The 16,251-nt window shown below is 37.2% G+C and overlaps 1 protein-coding gene across 11 annotated transcripts in view; it reads right to left on the reverse strand.

Annotated features, from left to right (window-relative positions):
* The window catches only part of LOC129755132 (bridging integrator 2), a 186,308-nt gene extending 170,481 nt beyond the window's left edge, over window positions 1-15,827 (reverse strand). For 2 of the 11 annotated variants that reach the window (XM_055751483.1, XM_055751473.1), the window contains exons 1-2: window positions 15,696-15,825; window positions 14,688-15,005 (exon numbers count right to left, since the gene is read on the reverse strand). In XM_055751483.1, the coding sequence (XP_055607458.1) occupies window positions 14,688-14,756 (69 nt within the window). In that variant the 5' untranslated portion in view covers window positions 14,757-15,005; window positions 15,696-15,825. Of the gene's footprint in view, window positions 1-14,687; window positions 15,108-15,565 lie in introns of those variants that run through there. The other 9 variants (XM_055751479.1, XM_055751474.1, XM_055751478.1 and 6 more) reach the window with 9 other exon arrangements.
* Window positions 15,828-16,251: the final 424 nt, after the last annotated feature.

The raw sequence follows: 16,251 nt of genomic DNA on the forward strand, positions 1-16,251 counted from the left end.
TCCGCTTCATCTTTCCCTCCGTCTATTTGTTCTTCAATCCCGAATTTCTTCCAGCTCCTTTGCCGTGGTCCAATGTCAACCGCTCCTGGAACCACTTCAACACTCAGCTGACGGTTGAATGGTAAATGTTCAACATTTTTCCCAACTGCCGGTGCGGCAGGTCAGGAAATTCCAGGTCTTTGGAAAGAATTTGTTCTCTCAACTCACGTTGGTTCACCTCCATTTTCGTTGAATCGAAAAACACGACTTTGAGTTTGACAGCATGTAAACAATACACATCAATGAGAAAGTGTGCAACATTTGGTTGATTTTTACCCAATGGTAAAAAAGTTATGCCCTGTTGAATGTGTCGCAACAATTTCGTGTTCGCCCTTTACAACGCACTCCGATGATTGGCTTCCGAATCGTCGTCAATGTTTCCATATACCGTTTGATAACGCGCCATACGGTATTTCTGGGCAATTTCAGCTTTTTAGCTAGCCTAAAGGCAGAGCACAATAGATTTTCCAATTAACTGTGCACAATTTTTTCTCTTCTTTCGGCTTCCATGTTGATTGTTTACAAGGCACACAGGAGCCCCACAATATGAGCAAAAGTTTGTTCCAATTCTAAATAAAGCATCGATTTATTATAGATTTTGCACATAAAGGGTGTCCACTATAAAATTGCCACACTATGAAATTTCTCTAACTCTTTAACTGTTGGGTAGAATTTAATGAAAATTTGGGTGGATTTTGGTTGTAGTGCATTGTTTACATCCTGCAAGTTTCAAAGTCCTGTGATCAAAACTCGTGGAAATGGAGTCGAAAGAACAGCTCTTGCGCATTTATCACGAGAACAAGGATCTCTCGCATTGTTCCATCGCTAAAACGTTGGGAATCGCGAATGCTACGGTGTCGCGAGTAATTAAGCGGTTCGAGGAATGATTGACCACCGATCGGAAGCCCAGAAGTGAAGGAAAAAGTATTCCGTAAAACACCAAAAATCACAATCGCATAGTTGGAGCCTTCAACCGAAACCCGAACGCCTCCGTTCGGGATGTGGCTAAGAAGCTGCACCTAAGCCGAAGTTTTGTCCAGAAGGCCAAAAATAAGGCTGGGCTTCGAACGTTCAAGGTACAAAAGGCCCCTAATCGTAATGAGAAGCAGAACAAGTCCGCCAAAACCCGTACCAGGAAGTTGTATCTCAACATGCTGGCGAAAGTTGAATGCTGCATCATGGACGACGAAACATATGTGAAGGCCGACTTCAAAAAGATCCCCGGCAACCTGTTTTTCACGGCCAAGGATAAGTTCAGGATTCCGGAGCATGTCCGCACTCAGAAGATGTCCAAATTTGCGAATAAATTTCTGGTTTGGCAAGCCATCTGCACGCGCGGGAAGCGGAGTGCAGCTTTCGTGACCCAGGACACGATGAACGGACAAGTGTACATGAAAGAGTGCCTCCAGAAGCGGCTGCTTCCTCTCCTGAAGACCCACAACGTTCCAACAATCTTCTGGCCGGATTTGGCTTCATGCCACTACTCCAAGGACGTGCTGAAGCGGAATGAGGACAATAAGGTCAATTTCCGGTGCCAAAAATGATCAACCCTCCCAACACTCTGGAGCTCCGCCCCATCGAGAAGTTCTGGGCGATTAAGAAGCAGCACCTTCTTAAACGACTTAAGGTAGTGAAGACAGTCGAGGAACTGAAAAAAGTATGGGTTTACATGCAAAAAACGGTTGATTTACAGGTTGTGCAGAATCTTATGGCCGCGGTTAAGGCCAAGGTTCGGGCATATGCGTATGAACTGTAAATAAAATACGAGTAAAATGGTAAAATGAAGTTTAATAGCCTATTTTTCAATCCCTGAAAGCATGGCAATCGGATGAAAACTCGAATTTTGCGAATCAAATTTGTGTGTGGCAATTTCATCGTGGACACCCTTTAACAGTTAAAAAAAATAGAATAAACTACATTGCGTCGATTTCCATCATTTTTTTTAACATCCAATAAAATATTTAGCTAGCTATTTTATTATGCTATTCCATCCGATAAAAATTTCCACCTGGTCATACAACGAACCAGGTACCTACAGTTTTTTTTCTAGAAAATCTGTGATGTCTGAGTGAGTGTTGGCAACCAGACCGTTATGCTCTCGTTTTTATTCGTTTTTCATATCTCATTAATAACCCTCAAGCCGATTTAAATTTCCTCTCCTAAAAACTAAACACGTTGAACGGACTATTTCAGCTAGATACAACAATAACTCATATAACTTCGAGATATCGATCTAAGGCGTAACGTTAAACCATGAAAAACTCTCAAAATAAAAACAACCAAAGCTCGTGTTACGGAACGCCACTAAGCTAGCTAGCCGGTTGATTTACTTATTTGCTATAGCTCAGCAGAAAAAAATCCTCTAAATTTTAGGATCTCTCCCAAATGGCTTGGGAGAAAAACCGACAGAAAAAATCGGCTGGCGGCTGAGAAAATAGCGAATGAAACTAAAAATATCGAACGACAAGTGCGCGATGGATGCGCGGAACTGTCCGAAGACACGTTAGCTACAACAAGCAGCATCTTTCAAATTTGTGTACGGTTTTTTGACAGTTTTTTTCCGTGGTTTTTGTTGCTGTTTCGTCTACTTTATTTCATTTGTCAGCTTGAGTAATTCGTGTAGCGAGCGACCGAGAGGAATTCCCGCGCGTAACGCAAATTGTGTATTGCAGTTTTATTTTTAAATTGACTCTCGGTTAGTTTAATTCATTTTTGTCTCATTTTACCGAAATGTACGGGAGCTGACTGTCTGTAATACACACTTGCTAGCTGATTGTCAATGTTGGTATTTGAAGCTTCGATTGGCTCGGAAAGAATGTCAAGTGTAGCTGATCAAGCTAAGAAGTTAAAACGGATCAGGATCAGATCAATCACGAGGCGTTTGAGTGTTTAAGTTAACTTAAAGCAGAATCCAAGTGTTGTTATGATGGAGAAAGTTAAACTTTAAGTTGAAGTAGTAATCTTAGATATTTAAGAACCTCAGTGAGCGATAAGTTTAATAAACTCCTTGAGAAATTATAAAATTAAGTGTAAAATGGATATTCTCCAGGATGTTCTGTAAGGCAAAAAAAGAGCCTTTGACTTTTGAAAAGACTTGACTGAGAGTTTTTCTAGATAACACCCTTCATGAATTATTTTTCTGCCCTTACTTTTCCATCTGATTGGTTTTAAGTTTATTCTATAAAAACGAAAAATCTTCTGTGAAACCTTTTTTTTTTTTTGGTTTCTGTACATAAATATGCAAAAATTGATGTAGGTATGGGAAAAAATTATCAAATCTGACCTGTGCAAAATTTCAGCTCAATCGGACTTGATTTAGATGTTGATGCACAGACCTCAAAAATTTCGAATCGAATCGAAACTTTAATTTTGATGTGGAGTGACTTAAAAATGATCAAAATTTTGGACAAAATCCGATTCTTCAGGTGGCTTTATATGATTATCGAGATGAATATCTGCTCGTTTCCAAGTTGCAATTCTATAGCATCCAATTCGTTCGCCTAACAACGTCTCTTTCAAAGTTCATCAGTTTTCTTTGTCCGTGATGTGTAAATTAACACCGCCGAAAAAGCCATTCACAGCGAAATAAAAATGAAGTCCACCCGGCACTTGGCGGAAACTGTCTTCCCGGCGGGCGTGTTATCGTCATCATTGATGGTGCTGGTGGTGGACGAGAAAGAAATCTTCCCGGCCCGGCAGCCGGTGGAACGTGTTAGCTGACTAGTGAATGACCGACGCCGGCGGCGGCCGCGTCAAAAGCAATGTCCCATCAACGCCATTTCGGTCGTCGCGCCACAACGATGATGGGCACAAGTGCGCACAGAGAAATGTCATTTCTATTGAGTACTACACTCTACAATCAAACAATATAGGTACATCAACCACCAGACGAACCAAACTAACTTCTGTGCTGTTGTGGGACCCCAAAGTGAAAGAGGAGAAAGTCCAAACATTGTGCTGCGCACAGTTTTCTTGAGCAAAAAAACCCTCCTCTTCTCTAGACTAGCTCTGGATTTGGTTGACTTGGACTTTACGAGACTCGAGCTGGTTCGAGTGCTGCTGCAAGATGCGAAACGGAAGGACGAATCGAGATGACTTCAGATGAAATGGTATTAACCAGGGGCTTCAGATAAGATAAAAACCGATGCACTGAACTGCAAATGAATCTCAAGTATGGAATAGCCGGAATGGAAAGTTACGTAACTGGATATTATTTAGTGACCGGATTGGATTGCCACTGGGACTTGCTGCATCCTAAATCAGCCAAAGTTAAATCAGGATTCACTAAATGTTTATGTATACGATTGAAATTTGATTCATGAGTCAAATTTTTTATTCTAAAATTCTCAAAGAAGTTTACAAGCAATAGAAATATTACTACGTTCTGTTTAGTCCAAACTTGAAATCATGTCGTTAGAGAAAAAAACGGTCATCGAGTGGTATGCTGCTAGCAACGTCTACGCGGGGGCCAATAATATTAACCCTCTTTCGCATTTATGGATCCGTCGTGGATTTTTTTTTCGATGGAAATTAAAAAAAAAAATTTCTAGGTTGTATGAGACCGGAACAAATTTCGAATCCTTTTGTCACTCGTAGTTAGAACATCGCGAGGGGGAATAATTAAAAATAATGCGAAAAAAAAATTGGAATAAATTGCACGAAAGCATGTGTGCAAAAAAAATTGTAAACTAGATCACCGCACAAAACCTATGAATCAAGTAATTTTTCATCGAAAAATTCAATAATATCAAGAATACAAAAAGTGAGATAACTTCCATTTCTTCCACAATTTGTTTTTTAGTCTTGTATTCTTTCGAATATTTCTAGAGTTTGTTTTGATTAGGTCGTAAGAACCATTATAAACAAAAATTAGTTATTGACTGCAGGCTTGGCAAAAGTCATCGTCAATAACTAATGATGAAATGAAGCTGTGACTGTGAAGCCTCTTGGTCCGTCAAACTCAATTGACTGTTCCTTAACGACCAGTCACTTCGTTTGCCAGTCATTCATTCCCCAGTCATTTGAAGCTGAAAGAATGACCTAGTCAAGCAATCGCATTCAAACGACCGGTGACGAAAAAGAAACGCATTTATTATTATTGTTGCTCCTGCCAGCAAGCCGAAGACAAAAAAGAAAAGAATTTATTATTATTGTTGCTTCTGCCAGCAAGCCCGTTTTCGGTTTTTTTTATTGCTATTGTTGCTCTCTGCCAGCAAGTCGTTCAATTAGTTGTACCTGCCGTCAGCAGCCGATCGAAGTGTGAAGAGATTTGCCAGTCACTCTCAGGGTTGGGAAGAATGACCTAGTGTAAAATTCTCCGAAAAAAAAACAGTCACTCTCAGGAGAAATTTTGACCATGTGTAGGAGCTTCGCCAGTCGATGATGGAGAAATGTTGATTGTTGTCGTGCTTTATCCGTCATGCGAGTAGTGAGGCTCCGTCAATTGAGAACAGTGCCAGTAGTTTGATGAAACAAAACTAGTCGGGTCAAGCGTGACGGGCGAAATTTACCATCACTGATTGACTGCAAACGATTGATAAACACGTATTCTATGTTTGATAAAAATTTGGTTTCATTCAGTCAATAAATAACTTTTACATTAAGATTAGAATTTAAGACGTATAATGACTTTTTTTATTTTTTGAGTGCGATTTGGTTTTAACGTCCTTTTGCGTTGCCTAGCATCTCCGTGCATGCAAAAGGTCCCAAAATAACAGTTCGACGAGTTGGTTTATAAGTCCTTTTGAATTTTCGCGGAAAGTGCAGTATCAAGAGGCGAAAAATTAAAAGTAGCAATCGGGAATCATTCGTAAGAGTTGTTCTTAGCTTTATCAGTGCAAACAATATTTCAAATTTATTGCTGGTAAGTTGAATAAACATCACTTCAGGGCTGAGCAAATGTTTACCTTAAACTTTTTTCACTACAGAGGCAGCCAAAATAAGTTAGAACTTTTGATGTCTTTCGGCACTCCCTGAGTTTATCTGAGGCACCAGATAGTAACCAGCGAAGTACAATCAACGTTCAAGAATGCTTTCTTTAGGACAGTCTCAAGTAGCCCGATTCCGCAAGCCTCTGAGCGGGCACTCCCACATGTCACTGCTGCTTCCTGCTACCGCTAGTATTAAATTCGGTATCTGAACAGGAAATTGCGAAGTAAGTTACAAATAGAATCAAGTTTTTGAATAAAATTTAATAAATTGCTAAACGACGTTAGCGCCAAATTTGTTATGCAAAAGGTCGCAAGTGCATGTTTGCTCAAACAATTAAACTGATGCTCATAACGAACACAGTAGCATATTTCGCATTTGTTTTTGTATCGCATATTAAATTTGCAGATCTTTCTAAACCATACATTAAATACTAGAATAAAAAATGTGTTACGAAACTTCAACACCGATTTTCTCGAAACAAGTCATGTGGCTCATACGACTTAATCAAAACAAACTCTAGATTTGATTTTTTTCTCCGAAATTTACTCAAAATACTTCAAACTTTATTCATTTGCCGCTTCGTGATTTTTGGAAATTTCGAAAGGTGGGAAGAAATTGATATTTGTTCCAGCCTAATTGCTAATTTTATTTGTGATGTGTTAAAATTGTTGGAAATATTTGATAGTACACCCATACTGCCCATATTTGATAAACGGTCTAATATGCCATTTTTTTCAAAATGGAGAAAATTGTGCCATTTGATAGCTTATATTCTATTTAATATCTCTACTTCATTCGTTTTTTAAAAAACCCATTGTTGGAGGCATACAACCCTAAAGAAAATTTGTCTAATGTGCAATATATTTGATAAATTGTCTAATGTGCATGATGTGTTGAATCATCCTTCGCAGCAACCGGTGTCTTTGTATAGAAAGTTTTTCTAATCCCTTCTTGTTGTGATCTTGTGGCTTGATGGTTATGGGTGTGAGAAATCGCAACAATATTTGAAAACGTATGCACATCAGGCAAATTCAGAGCTATTTGTCAACTTTTGTTCATGTTATATTTGATAAAGTGGCTACTGAGATTGAAATCATTTTTTTTTCATAAACTCTTCATCTAAATTTGCAATTTCACTCAACCGCCTATTTCCTACACCTACAATGATTGTTATTCATATTAATCTACTTTATTTTGAGTATTTGGATGCAAAAAAATTGTTAAAACATGTATTTTGCGTTTTTCTCGCATTGGTGTTCATGGCACATTAGACCGTTTATCAAATATGGGCAGCATAGTAGAGGATGCTTAAATCCAAATCTCTGTGCTGAAAATGCCATAAAATGTGCTGTAGGGGAGATAAGGGCATAACGAGCACCCAGGGCATAATAAGAACTCCTTTTTCTACAAAAGTGCGTATTTTCTTAAACAAATTTTCATGAAGATTTGTTTCGTACTACCTATAGTATTAATTTTTCACCAATAAAGAAATATCCTTTTCATCTTTACAGAAATATTCAATAATAACCAGCTAGGTTCTCAAGTGACAAAAATATTATAATATTCGTGCACCACCAAATAAGCTTTTATGACCTTTAAATCATCTTGATCTGAAATGTACGCACTGCAACACGATTTACACATTGTTTCTCAATATTCACCATCATAAAATTTTTGATTTTTCACTTTAATAAATTTTAAACGCGTTTTTACTTTAACTTGTTGACGTGGGGCGAACAGAGCACTATTAATCAGGGCAGGATGAGCGTTTTCTGCCGTAAAATCTAGCAGCGAATTCAACTCGATGAAGTCAACTGAATAATAGAGCTACAGCTTGACTTGTTTCATCTGACGATTTGGCCTATAGGAAAGGTGTCGGAGAGGTAATCAGTAGACTCGAGTTCGATTCCTGATCGAGGGGATTTTTTTCACATAGCATTCATGATTTTTTTTATTGTTCCATTATACGGCTAGCAGACCAGAAACATAATGTATGAGCATGTGTTAATTGTTTGAATTCTACAAACAGACCTAGATTATTTTGTTATTGCTTTGTTTTACCTCACCGTTTAGTGCAAAATGCATCGATCATGATAAATGAAAAAAAATCACCTTGACCAGGAATCGAACTCGAGTCTACTGATTACCTCTCCGACACCTTTCCTATAGGCCAAATCGTCAGATGAAACAAGTCAAGCTGTAGCTCTATTATTCAGTTGATTTCATCGAGTAGAATTCGCTGCTAGATTTAACGGCAGAAAACGTTCATCCTGCCCTGATTAATAGTGCTCTGTTCGCCCCAGGTCAACAAATTTAAGTAAAATCGCCAGATGAAACAAGCCAAGCTGTAGCTCTATTATCAGTTAACTTCATCGAGTCGAATTCGCTGCTAGATTCCCCGGCAGAATCGTGCCCCGATTAATGGTGCTTATACTGTCCCAGGGGGGTTCTCATTATGCCTCTACAGTGACTGGTTTTCAGCTTTCGGAAAAAAAATTAAAATGCATGTTTTTTTTATGTTTTTTTTATGTAGCGGCCCACCACACTCCCCCACACCAAAAAGCTCGTATGAGCCCCCTGGTAATGGACGCTACTGTTCTCAGCACGTCTGGCAGCAAATGAAAAGACAAAAAAATATAATACGCGAGCAAATTTTACTCATGTTGAGAACTCAAAATTTTGATTAATTGCGAGGAAATGTGACGAATACTATTTAAACTAACTTACACTCTGAATCTCAATGGAAAAAGATTTCCTTTGAAGAGATTCATGTTTGAGATAAGAAACGTTTAAACGTTTTTATCTTCTTTTTCAAGTTTCATCCAATTATGCAATAGACTATTTGAGTGTCTGAACACGAAACAATGATGTAATTCACATATTATAGCTGTTCTCTATGGTTAAATAAGCGTTTTCCTTTAGGAGGTTTATTATTCCATAGCGCTCCTAGTTGTCGGATCTGAAATGTTTTGACATTACTTTGTTTTGGAATGTTTCCTATATCAGTGCTGAAAATTTCATTACGATTCGTTTTGTTTCAAAAAAGTAACACGTGATAAAAGCCGCGAGACGAAAATTAATTTTGGACACCCACTTATAAAAACCGACGTGATTTTGGGCGGCTTCCTGGCCAAAATTTTTACAAAGCTACATGTCGGCGTGATGTCCCAACAAAATTCAAATTCGTTTATGCCGATAAGTTTGCAGAAAAGTGTTTGATATGGCAAGGTATTTGCAGCTGCGGACGAAAAACCCCGGTTTTTTGTGAAAAACAAGACTATGGACTCCGGAATGTACAAGGAGGAGTGCCTGAAAAACGTTTTTTTCCGTACATTAGATCTCATAAAGGACCAGTAAATTTTTCACCAGATTAGGCAAGCTGCCACTACAGCAAAAAAGGTGCTACAGTAAAAATTTGAGCGTATTTGGTCCCTAATTTTGTTTCAGATCACTTAAAATTTACAAAAAACTGATAAAATTCAATGGGACGAAACTTCCTGTTGATGTATTTGCGTTAGAACGTGAAGTTACGCCTTTTCAAAATAAGGTTAATTTTTCTATTCGTGTAGGACCAATAAACGTAGCTAAGTTGACCGTGTGTGACAGAACGGCCTAATTCAGGGATGAGCAAATCTTTGTGAAATATTTTTCATTTATGTGTATTTTCGAAAATAACGAAAATTTAATTATAAAGCCTGGGTAAACGATTTTGAATTTTTTATCAACAAGAAGTTACCGACAAAAATTATTTGTTCTTGATAAAAACAAAAGATATCAGAAATTCTGTGATTCGACCCAAAAGGTCTTTGACTATTATCTGTGATGCTTTTTCCATAAATTTGATTGAAATTTTGAAAAAAACCTCGATAAATTGAGCAATTTTACTTTTAACTCGCATTCCACATTACCAAAGTCATAATATTTTTAGGGACGAATGCCTCCTGTGGAGTTAGAATCCCTTTAAAATAAACAAACAAACAAAGTCATAATATTGATATAGAAATCCCAATGATATCTAAACCAGGTTAAAAATTTAAAAAATCTGGATTAAAATTCTAGAATCAAGAATATAGTTTTGAAGACTTAAAAATATTGAACATTTTTCTGTGATTTCGACTACCTTGATCAAAATCTTAGTGCAATGATCTAATACAGAACTTCAATTTTTGACACGGATGTAAAATCGTCACAAACAAACAAAAAATAAAGGAACTTCGAATTTAAAAACGGGGTTTTCACTTAGTTATCACTGAGGTAGATTTTTAAACGGAAGTGATGACGGATAGTACCTTCTGTTTTGACAAGAATATTGTAAGAACGAATGTTCGCCAAGAAGTAATATCAAAAATTTGTGAGCATTTTAAAATAACAAAGACTGATGTACCTGTTCAATATCGGGTATTTAAAAAGTCGTGTTGAATTTATGTTTTTGAACACGTGAATTCGTTTTATCTTTTCCTTTTTATATTTGTTCTCGCCTAAAATTTGTAGTTATAAAAAATGACGTAAAGCTCCTGCTAGTTATTTTAAGCGCGGCCCGCCAACGAGATTTCAAATTTAATTTGCCGATCAATTGGGCGAAACTTGCAGGCGTAACTGGAATCGAAAACAATAAAAGGCGAAACTCGAAAATATCTGAAATTAAGTGAAAAAAGTTACAAGTTTTTGATAACCAACGAACAAAAAGTCAATCTAATGAACATTTCTTGAATTTCTTGAACAAAAAGTAGTCCATTTTTTCAAAATTTCAATATTTTTTTTCCAAAATTTCAAACGCGTTTTTCGCGTTTAGAGCTAACTGCTTGTTTCGCCCTTATGAAATGTTACACTAGAACTATGTTATTAAAACTTAAATCAATGAGATAGACTATGATAGACCGGCAATCTAGCAATCTTTCATTTGGTTGTCAGAGCAATTTTGCAATCGGATTTTTTTTTTCGGCGCGTAGAAATTTTTTGACATACTCTTATAGAGGCTGAATAGAATCATTTTCAGCCACTTGAATGAACTTTAAAGTAGCTTTAGGAACTTTAATTTTGGGCTGATTAGCATTATCTTCAGACAGAAACGAGAGCTGATTGAGCTTCTATGGATTCTTTTAAGGGAATTCTGGTCGCTTGGAGAACTATACGAGAAGTATTGAAAAATATGAAATGTTGAAAAAAGGGGAGAATGTGGCATCTTAGTATATACCTTCTTTGCTCTCACCCCCAACAAAGAGTGTATGAGAGTCAGATTAGCAGGCGATATTGAGCAATCGCTAGCACAACTGACCTTTCCAGAAGCTAGCTAGTAATCTAGTCTGTTGTGTGGCAATCTCGAAATGAAGCCTAAAATCGGGCCGTCCGGGATTTCACATCAGGTGTTCTGAAAAAGTGTTGTGATGTACCTACGTGCAAAGCGAATTTTTTACCCCTGTGTCCAACATGTTTAAAAATAAGCAAATATTTATTAAGTTACAATATAAAATTAAAATCAAGAGTTAACCGATTAATTTTAAAGCTTCAAACTTCAACTTTCATAAAAGTTATATGTATTGAAAATGTATCATAAACCAGGTTTAAGTATTGCAAGACAAACTCTTAATAATTTTCGAATAGTGTCACTAATCGTTGTTTTACTATGCATTTATTCAGTCTCATCTAAACCATCTTATTTTGATATGGGGAAGAGCCTCCTTGTCACATCTTCAAAAACTTCAGACCCTACAGAATAGATGTTTGAAAAACATCTTCAGACTATCCCTGCTTTTTCCTACCCAACAGCTATACTCTTTGGAAACGCATAGCATTCTTCCAATAACCGAACTCTGTAGTTTGCAAACCGTTATATATGTTCATGACAATATACACTCGAGTAGCAATAACCAAAACCTTAATTTTACTACGGGATTAAGAACCCACAATACTCGTCAAAATAATTAATTGCAACGAAGCCGATCCATGACATTTTTAGGGCAAAAAAGAATTTCTTTTATAGGACCTACAATATACAACGCCTTACCTACTGGAATAAAGACCATCAACAACCGTTCCAAAGTCAAAGTAGTACAGTTATTGAAAGAAAAATTGAATCGTTAAAAAGTCGATCAACTACCAGTTTTTTAAATCAAATTTTGTTTGTTTTTGTAGCATAGTAGTTTTCTTTTGTCGTACTTTTCACTATTAATAAGTAAACTTAAGTAAATCTAGCATAATATTTGATTAGTTAACCTTATTAAAAAAAGAAATGGATCTCTTTAAAGGAATTTTTTTCCATTGAGATCCTTATCGTAATCTTGTTTAATTATAGCATACGTTTCCTCGTACTAAATAATAAACTTTTGAGTTCTCAGCATGATTAAAATTTTGTTCGCGTTGAAGTTTCTTTGTTTTGTTGCCAGACGTGCTGAGAACAGTAGCGTCCATTACCAGGGGGCTCAATGGAGCCTTTTGGTGTGGGGGAGTGTGGTGGGCCGCTACATTTTTCTATCAATCGATCTCTCTTAGAAATTGATCTATCAAATATATGAATATATCAACATCAGCTATGGTAAGTAACATTAAAAGTTTTATAGCAGGCTACTAGATAAAGTTTGTGTTTTATAAAGGACTTGAGGAGTCTAAGAAAACTATCGGTGTTGTTTGGTTTGTGTTCGAAAGTTTTTTACTTAAATAAGTTTTGTTGAAATTAATCAATCTAAAATAACAGGGATGCGTTTATTTACAAATTGATGGATGCAATCTGAACGAGAAAAAAACTCGATTAGATTAATCTATTTCATCGTATCTCGGTGGTGCTATCAGAAAGATAAGTTTGTTTTGTCACGTTCCATTGCTGAGGCTTATCGGGCGTCAAGGTCGAACCAATCAAATTCCAATTTGATTTTTTAAAGTAAATGTTGTTACTGGTTGTTTGTTATGGAAAAGAATACATAGGAGAATTTAAAAAAAAAAAAAATTGTATTGTCAAACTTGTACGTATATACCAGCCAAAGGTATTTACAGAAAGTACACAAAGGTTTTTTTTAACGCGGATTAATTTAGCTATTTACACGGTTTTTTTCATAAAACGCTTGTTTTCCACGGTTCACGCAAATCAACACGTTATTTGAGAGAAATATTTCTAGTCCTACTTGAAAACGGCAGATTCAATATCACGTTAAAAAACCTTTGTGCAATAACAAACAAATATGAAATTTGTTTTGAAAAATTTGAAATTCCAGAAAATATCCATCATTGTATACTTTGGACAATTGAGTCGAAAAAAGAGATTAATAAAAGGCAATTTAACTCACATTCTGTCGAAAAATTAAGATCTTTTATTATTTAGAAGCAAACTAAACTTTGTTTATTTTCTTCATACCAAAGTTGTTTAAATTGGAATGATTGAACACTTCACTGAATCAGAATCTTATTGTTACTTGTCGTATGTAAAAACTGAAAAATTGATGCTTATTTTGAGAAAAAAGACGTATAAGAATAATTTTTATTGATTTGTGTCTAAGAAAAAAGACGTATTCGAAAGATTTTTGGTGTTGAACTAATGAATTCAAATTGAAAATAAATTTGATTTTTTCAGTGTAAGTCAGTGAATTTTGTAAAAGTTTTCTATGAAAAAAAGCGGGACATTTTGAGGAAAAAGCGAGACATTCAACAGAAAAGCGGGACATGTCCCGCTTTTGCGGGCGGATGGCAACCCTACTCTAATTTGCTGAAAACATTAACATGGCCTCGTGTTATCGAATGATTTTACTGAAATGCTGTTAGGAGTTTGCAAAAATCAACTCATGAAAAAAATCAAATTTGATCATAAAAAATTGGAAATACAATGACTTAAAAAAGTTGTTCATCATCAAGTTGATGATTTTTTTTAATGAACTTGCTCAGTATTTTCAAAGTTTTAGTTGTTCTATGAAATAAAGAACGTATCGGTGCAAAATTAAAAATTAAATTTAAATATTCGAATGATTTTTTTTTTGTAAATCAAATCGAATCTATCACTTTTTTTTTGAAAAAAATAAATATCTTAACACCAATGTTTGAAACGTTGTTTATTTTACGGCGAAATGCTAGTTTTCAGTAATTAAAATTGCCAAAAAATCTGCGAAATTAGTCTGAATTTCAACAGAAATAAAATGATCCTGTACGTAAAGAGCTTTCAAATGTGTTTGAGATTTTAAGAATTCTAATGTTTTATCCAGCAAACTTATCTGTTGTGTTAAGTCCTTTGATCGTAACATTCCAAGGGGTTTTCTAGAGAGCTCGTGATTCACCCCTGAGAGGTTTGCTCAACACGCCACTGCAAGTAGCGGCTGAGTAAAGGATGCAAGACACCGTCCACGTTCTGGGCGGGCACGGTCGTCGGTGGTAGGTCATCCGGACTGCGATGGTGTCCATATTTTGGGGGAACCATCAAACGACGGTAAAACCGCACCACCGACCGATACCGTCGTAATAACGTAGTCGTTGTCGTCGTCGTCGTCGTAAAGCGACAGTGACGAAAATCTCGGAGCTCCAATCTATTTTTGAAACCTGATGTCTGCTTTCTCAGCAGCTTCTCTAGACCCATATTATGATGATGCTAGCGAGCCAGCCAGCAACAGCTGAATTTTTATAATAAGTTATATATTTATACATATTATTGCGAGAGGAAGGAAAAATTGATTCGCAATGTGGCTTTTCTGACTTTTGGTTCCCGGTTTCTTTTTTTATTGAGGAATTGTTTAAGGACCTACCTTTTCCTTAGCCCTTCCGGCGTGCTTTTGGACCGATTTGGCCAGTAACATTCCTTTATTCTCGGCCATGGCGCGGTACTGCTGCAGTAGGGTGCTAATCTTGAACGGTAGAAGTGGTATGAGCAAGTGTGATGAGATATTTTATCCCCGGTTTTGGTTCTGGGGCAATCGGTTCGATCGTCGGTTTCTTGTTCAGAGTGATAAGCAACAGGAGCCACTAAATCACAAATGCAAACACGCGCGAGCACACACACAAAAACTTCACAGAATTATTCCGTAATTTTTCGTATCACAGATTTAGAACAGGATCACATCAACCTGTAGCAGCACAGGGACAGAGGACACCCAAAGCAGAATAACGAGAAAAAAAATTAAATACCTAAGTGTAAAAAACAACAACTCTCAATTCGAGCAACCAATTTCACTGAGCACAGAGCCGCAAAAGAAAGAATTAAACACACTCGACTCGACGCCCCAGTACAGGAGCAGCTAGGCCAGGCCAGATATTATTATTATTATTATTCGGGAAAAAATCTGTGCAAAGGAAGCTGATGTGTTGTGCCACTTGTTTTCCTTCCCCTTTGGTCGTTGTCTGTGTCTTCACTCTCTCTCACGGTTCACGATTTTCACGAGAATCAGCAGCAACTTCACAATGCAAGACACCCAACAAATCCGATTGGGGGAAAATTAATTTCGCTTTTGCACCGTGGTACACACTTTTTTGTTGTTTTGTTGCTGCTTATGCTCTTGATGGTTGCTCGAGAGCCTCGCTTCAAGCTTTTGGAGATGCACGCACACCAGCTGTCACAAGGCGTTTACTTCTGATATGAACTGAATGAAAATAACACACGTAGAATATGATAATATTCACAACACACCAGAAGCAGATTCAGCGAACAGATAAAAGCCCTAAGCTGGATGCAAAAATGTTCAGCTGAAAAAAGCCCGACGTGTCACGGTAGCAATAGTAACAATAAAACAAAAATTTACACAAAAAAATAACCCTACAGCTCAGCGACGAATCGAAATCGAAAGAAGAGACCGGACGAACGGCGGCGACGACGACGACGATGAACGAACGAAGATACGAGATGATCCCACGGAACACCACCTCTGCAGCTCTAACTCGCGACGACGATCACTGACGACTGAATAGGTGGCATCGATGGACGGCACTTCGACGTTCAGTTCACCCTCTTTGACTGATTTGTTTGGAAAAACGACGCCCGGCAAAGGGGAAACCAGCTAGGAGGCAAACTTTGAACGCCGGACGGTAGATCACGGTGAGGTTCCATTAGAGCGAACCAGATGGCACTGTTCTTCGGGTGATTTGGAGCGAAAATGGCCTCAGGGAAGCGAACTTGCTGTGGGTCAATCTAGTTTTCTAAAAAGAAAATTGTGGGAGAATAACCCACCAGGATTACTTGAAAAAAAATTCACAGTTTTGATTAACACCAGAACTGAATAAACTTCTTCTTCTCCTAACACCAACATGGCTAAAACTTTTTTTTTACAAGTGTTTTATTGAGGCATTTAACTCATAAAGTGAGCCTGCAGTCACCAT

Source organism: Uranotaenia lowii, chromosome 3, assembly GCF_029784155.1.
Source record: "Uranotaenia lowii strain MFRU-FL chromosome 3, ASM2978415v1, whole genome shotgun sequence".
Taxonomy (NCBI): Eukaryota; Metazoa; Arthropoda; class Insecta; order Diptera; family Culicidae; genus Uranotaenia; species Uranotaenia lowii.